Source organism: Peromyscus californicus, unplaced genomic scaffold, assembly GCF_007827085.1.
Source record: "Peromyscus californicus insignis strain IS unplaced genomic scaffold, ASM782708v3 Scaffold_10__1_contigs__length_136768540, whole genome shotgun sequence".
Classification (NCBI taxonomy): Eukaryota; Metazoa; Chordata; class Mammalia; order Rodentia; family Cricetidae; genus Peromyscus; species Peromyscus californicus.
The window spans coordinates 133,663,301-133,672,256 of record NW_026294391.1 but is presented as its reverse complement, the minus strand read 5'-3'; the positions used below and the strand labels follow the sequence as shown (position 1 = coordinate 133,672,256).

The following is an 8,956-nucleotide window of genomic DNA, read 5'->3' as shown; positions in this document are numbered from 1 at the left end:
TTTCAGTTCCTGGTTGTGGGAACTTGGGGTCATTTAGACTCTTAGGTATCTCTGGTCCTGGTTGTGGGAGTTTGGGGGGGGTTACCCCTGGCTGTACAAGGAATGTCAGGCCTTTTGGGCTATTAGGTATCTCTGGTCCTGGCTGTGGGAGCTTGTGGGTGTCCCTGGCTGTACAAGGAATATCAGGGTCATTCGGGCTGTAAGGTATCTCTGGTCCTGGTTGTGGGAGCTTGGGGGAGCCCGTGACTGTAATAGGAATGTAAGAGTCATTTGGGCTGTTAGGAAACTCTGGTCCTGGTTGTGGGGAGCTTAGGGGAGCCCCTGGCTGTACAATGAATGTAAGGGTCATTTAGACTCTTAAGTATCTCTGGTCCTGGTGTGGGAGGTTAGGAGAACCCGGACTGTAGAAGGAACGTAAGGGACCTTTGGGCTATTAGGGATCTTTGTTCCTTAGGGGATATCCTGGCAGTACAAAGAATATAAGGGTCATTAGGGCAAATAAGTATCTCTGGTCCTGGTTGTGGGAGCTTGGGGGACCCCTATTGGTGAAATTATTAAGGCCACTCTACGTAGTTAAAAGGGAGGTTTATTTTGTGGGGTAACTTGCAAGTGAAGGGATAGTTTACAGGGTCTGGGAAAGGTGTGGCGCAGTCCAGCGGTGCTCTCTGGAGAACTCTGCTCGGCCTACCTCCAGCGTCCAGGGTCCAGGAACCAAGAGGGCTGGTGCATCCGGATCTCGGGTCTTCAGGGTCCTCCCTTGGCCCCGCCTTGTAGGCGTGACTGTTACCGAAGCCTCAGTGGGGGTTGGAACTTCCAGATCAAAGCTGGAATGGCTACCCACTACAGACCCCTGCCTGTACAAGGAATGTAATGGTCCTTTGGCCTATTAGGTATCTCTGTTCCTGGTTTTGGGAGTTTGGGGGAGCCCCTGGATACAAGGAATATGAGGGTCATTTAGACTCTTAGGTATCTCTGGTCCTGGTTGTGGGAGCTTGGGCAAGCCCATAGCTGTACAAGGAAGGTAAGGTTCATTTGGACGATTTGGTATCTCTGGTCCTGGTTGTAGGAGCTGGGGGAGCCCCTGGCTGTACAATGAATGCAAGGGTCATTTAGGTTCTTAGGTATCTCTGGTCCTGGGGTGGGAGCTTAGGGGAGCCCTGGTGTAACTGAAGGTTTTCTGTGTCCTGCCTGGTCCCATGGTCCCGCAGTCCTGCAGCTGCTCAGACCCAAGTAAACACACAGAGGCTTAATATGAATTAAAACTGCTCGGCCATTAGCTCGGGCTTACCACTGACTAGCTCTTACACTTAAACTTAGCCCATTTCTGTTAATCTATATGTCGCCACGTGTTCTGTGGCTTTACCTGTGTGCCGCTACATGCTTCTCCCTGGACGGCGGGCTGGCGTCTCCTCCTTTCTTCCTGTCTCCCCCTTTGAATTTCCCTCCTGCCTTTAAGCTACCTTGCCATAGGCCAAATGGCTTTATTAATCAACCAATCAGAGCAACACAAATTCGCAGCCTACAGAAAGACATTCCCCCATCACCCTGGCTGTACAAGGAATGTAAGGGTCCTTTGGGCTGTTGTGTATTTCTGGTCTAGGTTGTGGGAACTGGGGGGAGCCCCTGGCTATACAAGGATTGTAAGGGTCATTTGGGCTATTAGGTATCTCTGGATCTGGTTGTGGGGGCTTAGGGGAGCCCCTGGCTCTACAAGGAATGTAAGGGTCATTGATCTTGGTTGTGGGAGCTTGGGGAGACCCTGGCTGTACAAGGATTGTAAGGGTCATTTGGGCTATTAGGTATCTTGGATCTGGTTGTGGGAGCTTAGGGAAGCCCCTGGCTGTACAAGGAATGTAAGGGTCATTTAGACTCCTAGGTATCTCAGGTCCTGGTTTGGTGAGCTTCGGGGATCCCTGGCTGTACAAGGAATGTAAGGATCATTTGGGCTATTGTGTATTTCTGGTCATGGTTGTGGGAGCTTGGGGAAGCCCCTGGACATGCATGGTTTTAAGGGTTACTAGTACTCTTAGGTATCTCTGGTCCTGGTTGTGGGAGCTTGAGGGAGTCCCTGCTGTATAAGGATTATAATGGTCATTTAGGCACTTAGGTGTACCTGGTAATGGTGTTGGAGCTTGCGGAATCCCCTGGCTGTACAAGGAATGTAAGGGTCATTTAGACCCTTAGGTATCTCTGGTCCTGGTTGTGGGAGTTTGGGGGGGGGGGTACCCCTGGCTGTACAAGGAATGTCAGGCCTTTTGGGCTATTAGGTATCTCTGGTCCTGGCTGTGGGAGCTTGTGGGAGTCCCTGGCTGTACAAGGGATGTGAAGGTCATTTGGGCTTTTTGGTATCTCTGGTCCTGCTTGTCAGAGCTTAAGGGAGACCCTGGCTGTACAAGGAATGTAAGGGTCATTTAGACTCTTAGGTATATCTGGTGCTGGGCTTGGGAGCTTGGTGGAGCTCCTGGCTCTACAAGCAATGTAAGGTCATTTGGGCTCTTTGGTATCTCTGGTCCTGATTTTGGGAGCCCCTGGCTGTTGGGGCCCTTTAGATTATTAGCTACTTCTGGTCCTGTTTGTAGGAGTTTGATATGGTCTGGCCCAACAGAGAGTGCAGATCACCAGGCTATTAATCACCTCCAATCCCCAGCTTTCTGGATGGAAGAACAGGTTTTACATCTTTTCCATTGAAAAGACAATTCTGCATCCTTAACATTCCTGGTTTCCATGGAGATCCATGAGCACAAGGACCTGCCTGCTCCCAACAGCCTGGGATACTGTGATAGGAGCTGAGGTGTACCCAGGGAGGAAGACCCACACCTGCAAAGTTTAGATGCCTCACAGTGAAATAATGAGAGCTGTCAGAATGTGTTCTGTATGCATCATCAGTGTGTACAAGGAACAGATAAAATATCTGAGTTCAAGCTCCTAAGAAACAAATATATACATGGAGTTGGTGAGATGGCTCTGTGGGTAAAATGCTTGCTGAACTAGCATGAGGTCCTGAGCTCAGATTCCCTACAAGCCTTTGAAAACCTCAGCACAGGGTTCTGGAGAGATGGCTCGGTGGTTAAGAGCACTTTTTGCTCTTGCAGAAGACCCGAGTTCAAATCCCAGCACCTCTGTCAGGTGGCCTGAGACTGACTGATAACTCCACCTCTAGGGGGTCTGGCACCCTCCACGGGCACCTGAGAACACATTTGCACATACGTACATAGAGGCATACACACATACATATAAATAAAATAAGGGAAATAAATCAAAAAAAAAAAAAATCTCAGCCCCAAAGTGAGTGTCTGTAACACCAGCACTGGAGGGTAGAGACAGGGTGGATTCCTGGAGCTCAATGGCCTAACGCTCTAGCCTAATCGATGAGCTCCATGTTCAGAGAGATACCCTGTCTCAAAATAAGGTAGATACCTGGAACATCTCTTGCTTCTACGTGCAAAAGCACGTGTGGTGGCATATGTGCACCCCCTTGGGCGCAAGCGCGCACACACGCGCGCGCGCACACACACATATGCACATGCATTCACACACAGGTGTGCCTACCATATGAACACATATACACATGCACCACATACCAAAAGATTTACAAACACACACGCACACGCATTCTCACGCATTCTCACATGTGTGCTACACATACGAACTCATATACACATGCTCCACATACCAAAGTGTTCACACACACACAGGGACATGCACACACTCGAACCATACAGGATTCACCGCTATGGTAATGTATTTATCATTTGGTATCGATCGTCAGAATATCTCAGGTAGGAGATACTCAAAGCTGGAAATAGTACTAAAGGTCCATACACTCACACATACTTTGCACAAAGCAGGGAAGATCCCCCAGATAATTCAAAGTTTAGGAAGTAAAGTGATCCCAGAGGGGAAGCCCTCATTGACTGTACAGGAACGAATTCCACTTGTAGAAAAGGGGAGATGCTGAACGCACTCTGTTTTCAGTGCTTCTACACAACAAGACACAATGAGACAAGTGGTCGGGACTACAACTGGCCCCATGCAGAAACGTGGGTGACAGCACCCCTCTACACGGCATGGGACCATTTTTGTTTTAAAAGGCATGAAACGTCAGGAAGGGAGGGCAATTAAATGACTCATCCCAGCAAGTCTGAAACAATGTCATGTTTATTAAATCAAATGTTTCCAGGTAAAGATTTCCCATGGTGCGTGTGTATATATAAAGGAAATCACAGGACAAGAGCTTTAACTGTACAGAAGACCTCAGTATATCACTGATGCTCACATACTACGTGCACAATAAATTTGAAAAACAAAACATTCCTAGTTACTCCTATCCATGCAAAGGACAAAATACATAAACTATGAGGAACTGAGCTGTACAGGTGCTAAGGATCAACTCTTAAGGTGTGACAGGCAGATGACATTTGGGTAGCAGACCCCATTTAATTCAAAGACCTTGTAAATTTTGTCTGAAAGTGACATTTCCAAAAACTTATGTCACATTACTCACATCTTTCTTACTCGGGAGGTTTAAGGAATTCTACCAGTTTAACTAATTCAGGGGCACAGTCTTTTATGAAGTATACAGGGCACATTCCCTTTGGACGGTTATGGTCATCCCCATAGGCTCCATGACTGAACAAATTTAATAGCGGAATGTAATGGCAAGAGTGTGTCTTCTTTAATTATTTCTCTGAAGATGACAAGGGTGGACCACTCTTGTGCCTTCTGATTTCTGAAAGTGATGCTGAGGTATGAGACCCCACTGTATCGACATCAACGCAGTGCTAACTGTTAATTATGATGCTACCAAGAAAAGAAAAACTCGCCATTACTACCCGAGGGCTGGAGGTTCCTATAGACATCTTTGGACTGCTGTCACACAAATCCTTGGGTTTATTTGGGTTTATCTTTAGGAACAGGGGGACGCAAGAAGATGTAGTCACTGAAGCTGCAAATGTCAATCAGCTTCACCCAGCGAATTTCCATGAAACAATCGCTCGCTCCCCTTGTATGGACTTTCGTTTCTTCAAGGTATTATGAGAATAACAGATCCAGGAGAGACTGTTGAGCAGCAGCACTCTCTTGCTGGCGCTGTTAAGTACAAGGACATATTAAATGGGATAAAATAAGTAGTGCTCGTCGATCATCATTTTCGACGTGAAAGACTGAGTACTTACATTCACCATCAGAAGTTTTATTTCCAAGGTGGCTATTAGATGTCTCAGCTCTTCAGCCACAGAATTTCCCCGAGAATCCCTCAGTACCTCAAGTTTCTAAAGTGAAAAGACATGTGCAGAAATCAGCCCCATGTCATCTTGGTTTACAAATGTGAACAGCAACATTTAAAAGCGAGTAAATTTGGTAAAAGACATGGTTTAATTATTCCAAAACAAGCACACACCATGTGCAACATGAAGATCGAAACACCCACCAAAGAGACACAGACATTGCCACCCCGCAACCCACTGCTGAACGTTCAATCATGAGGTATTAGCAATGAGGGTGGCTCAGGGGAAGGGTGCTTGCCTAGCATGTGTGAGACCCTGGGATCCTTCTCCCCGCACAGCAAGAAGAAAAGCAAATGAAACTGAATGAAAACAGAGAACACGAGGCATGAGCTCATTTATTGCCACTCACCCACTTCTTCTGGAGATGGAGTAGCTTGTCCTGTGCTATGACCACTGAACACCACGAAATTAAAACTCAAGGTTTCCACCCCCACGGTCCCTTTAGTGCTGAGTGTAATTGAACATACTACATCTAAATGGTTTTGTTAAATACTGTGGGGGGGGGGGAATTATAGAACTCTGTGGGACCTCTTCCTTAGTCTGGTGATGCAGAAAACACAGAAGCAGGAACAACACAGAGATCTTAATGTTGGAATGGGCAAGCAAGTTTCTGGGCCACCGGGCTGTCAAAAGCATGACATTTCAGCAGGAACAGATACTGGCAGAGAGTGTGTGTGTGTGTGTGTGTGTGTGTGTGTGTGTGTGTGTGTGTGTGTGTGTGTGTGTGTGTGTTTGGTGGTGGTGGTGGTAGTTGTTGTAGGGGCTAAACATAAGAAAGCATGGGGGCATGGGGTAAATTCTTATAACTTGATTGTTTGGGTCATCTTAATTACTCGGGATGAACAAAACTTTAACAGCAACTTGAACAAGCCAGTTCACATCAAGTCTGGAAAAAAAAATACAACCCAGAATGCTGAGTACTTAATTCCTTTGCAAATAGCTGTAAACCTGCAGATAGCATAGGTCAATGTGCCTAGGAAGAATTTACAAAGACGGGCCTATTACAGAGGGTGACTCTCAATTCACAATCTCTCACTTACTTAAGTCTTCCACTTACTTTTCCACTGTGTGCTACATCTGGGAGCTGTCTTACAACTCTAATTGGCCATCTAAAACCATGTTTCAGTCATGCAATGGTATAAAATCAAAGTGGACTGAGGAAATAAAGCAAGAGCAAATGTGATATATTCTTGTCACCACTCTGCTTAAAAATGGATCGTAGGGTCTGGGAAGAAGGCTCAGTGGGCAAAGAGCTTGCTCCACAAGTAGGAAAAGCCAAAGCCAACTTTGGCTCTCCAGCACACATATTAAAAGCCAAGCGTGGTGACACGTTGACCTGGGGCAGGGCAGGCCGCCCCTGGTACCTGGTGAACAGCCAGCCTAGCCACAGTGGTGAGCAAGTTCCAGGTTCAGTGAGCGATCCTGTCTCAGAAAGATACGCTGGAGAGTGACTGAAGATACCCACAGTTGGCTTCTGGCCTCCACACATAGACCCACAGACAAGTACACGTGTGTGTGCCTGTGTGCACATACACCCAACGGAAAACGTACTGTGAGACAAGAAGAGACGATCTGAAAAGCATTAATGCCCTGTACAATATGAACAACTCTAGATGAGATCGCCAAGGCAGGACTTCCTGCTTCGAATGATTCTGCCAACCAGAAGTGAATCCTAAAAGCAAAAACTCATTTTGTACTTCGGTTTACGTGGAACGGTGACACCATGAGGAATATGCTGGAAGATGTTTATGGGTAACTTTCCAAAGAGCACGGAAAGAATGCCAGAGTATTCAATGCCCTGTGGATAGGCTGCTTCCTCGGAATGTACAACAGACCTCCAAGTATTGTTCACACAGTGATTTAAAGCCTTCCATTCTCTTCTTCTGAAGAATCAGAGACTGATGAATAAATTTTCGTTGCTCCTTAAACATATTCTGCAAACAAAGACAATAAAAGATGTAAGAACAATTCAGGGGGGAAAAAAAAACAGAAAGCTTACAGAAACATGACTCTGTATTGTATTTATGCAAAACACAGAGAATGAAATAACTATAGTGTTTTTTCAACCAACACAATGACCGCTTTACATGAGTTATCTAATACTACAGAATAACCTTAATACTATGAAGTTTCCATTCACTTAATGGAAAGTGTTCCTACTTAACAGTATTCAAAACATTCCTGTTAGCTCCTGAAGACTTGAAAACCCACCCATTAGAGGCCTCCATAGCTGTCGAACTCTGTTTTTTATAGAAATTACCATGAGATGTCCCCTGTGGCCATCTGTCACTCCCCTACATAGGAACCCACTCCATTTTGTCCTTCCCAGTGAGAGTAGAGCCCACAGTGCCATGCTTAACAGGGAAGGGTTCTGTAAGACTTACTTCAGATACTGTCCTGGACCGATATAAGAATACACATCTCAAAGTGTTTAGATGTGATATTTTGGCTCAATTCCGTGACATAGGCACTTTAAGTATCTCTCCTTTCACTTCTAGGAATCCGAGGCACAGAGGTAAATTATTTTCCTGAGTTAGCGTTAACTAGCAAGTGACTGAACTGTGACTGCATTCCAGCTGGTGGGATTGCAGAGGCCATGCTCCTGACCACTGGACTGGACGGCGTCTCCATCTCCCTCCGTATGTCGTGGATCATGAAGGGCTCCCTCTCAGGATACAATCCCATACCTTCTCCTGTACTCTCCAGGCAGTGCCTGCTCATCCCCCCACCATGACTGCTCCTAACCCATCACTGACCTTGCTGTGTCTTGGCAGGGAAAGGAACACGCCCGGGGGGTGGGGGGGTGGGGGGGAGGGGGAGGAGCCGGCCAGTCTCTCCTGACCACATCAACCACCATCCTTGTCTCCCTAAGCTCTTGTCCTGTCCCTTTCCTCCAGACTTGCTGCAGGAAGCCCTACTACTTCTGGTGCTGACACAATGGATTCCTTCAAAGCTAAGGCTGATACTCACAGAGAGTTTTTCTGCCTGTTTCTTGACTTGATCTGCATCCATGGATAACTTCCTATTCAAATTCATAATCTGAAGAGAATAGTCTTGATAAAGTTTCTGCCTGTGAATGATAGCAATGAACAGTGTGATATTCCCTCACAATATGAAGAAAGTGCATTCGAAGCACGACTGACTTGCCCTCACTAACACTATCGATGGAGGATGGGGAAATGGCATCTAAAATATTCTGACAGAGAAAAGGAAGCCCATGTGGATTATTTCATCTTACACTGACAGTATTTGTTCCTCCTTGGCTGAGAGAGAAGTCACTTCAAATACCTTAGCTCTAGAAAACTTATGGAGAATTATCATTAGTATTCTATTAATATTCCACAAGTATTCACCTTCCTGACACATACAGCTTCTCCTTTATTTCCTCTTTCTGGAGAACAGATCCAATGAGCATGCACATCCACTACCATCAGAGAATTCTGTGGAGGCCTACCCACTCTTCCTCACGTTGTGCCAGTGAGGATTTGGATATTTGTAATTTACTAAAGGGTCAACCTTGCTCCATAAATTTATAGATTATTTTCCTATAAGGTTTATCTTTTTCCCCCATATGATTGAGCATCTCTTATATGGAAAATATTTTGAGATAGTCAGCATTGACCCAGCCACCACATACATGCAAATTCTTTATGGTGTATAAATTGAAATAT

General features: G+C 45.9%; 1 protein-coding gene across 1 annotated transcript in view; it reads right to left on the bottom strand.

Moving 5' to 3' along the window:
• Nucleotides 1–570: 570 nt before the first annotated feature.
• LOC128117847 (X-linked lymphocyte-regulated protein 3C-like) overlaps nt 571–8,956 on the bottom strand; it is an 8,981-nt gene continuing 595 nt past the window's right edge. The window contains exons 2-5 of the mRNA XM_052750295.1: nt 8,256–8,389; nt 7,121–7,219; nt 5,175–5,270; nt 571–5,088 (exon numbers count right to left, since the gene is read on the bottom strand). Of these exons, the coding sequence (XP_052606255.1) occupies nt 5,032–5,088; nt 5,175–5,270; nt 7,121–7,219; nt 8,256–8,389 (386 nt within the window). The 3' untranslated portion in view covers nt 571–5,031. The remainder of the gene's footprint in view (nt 5,089–5,174; nt 5,271–7,120; nt 7,220–8,255; nt 8,390–8,956) is intronic.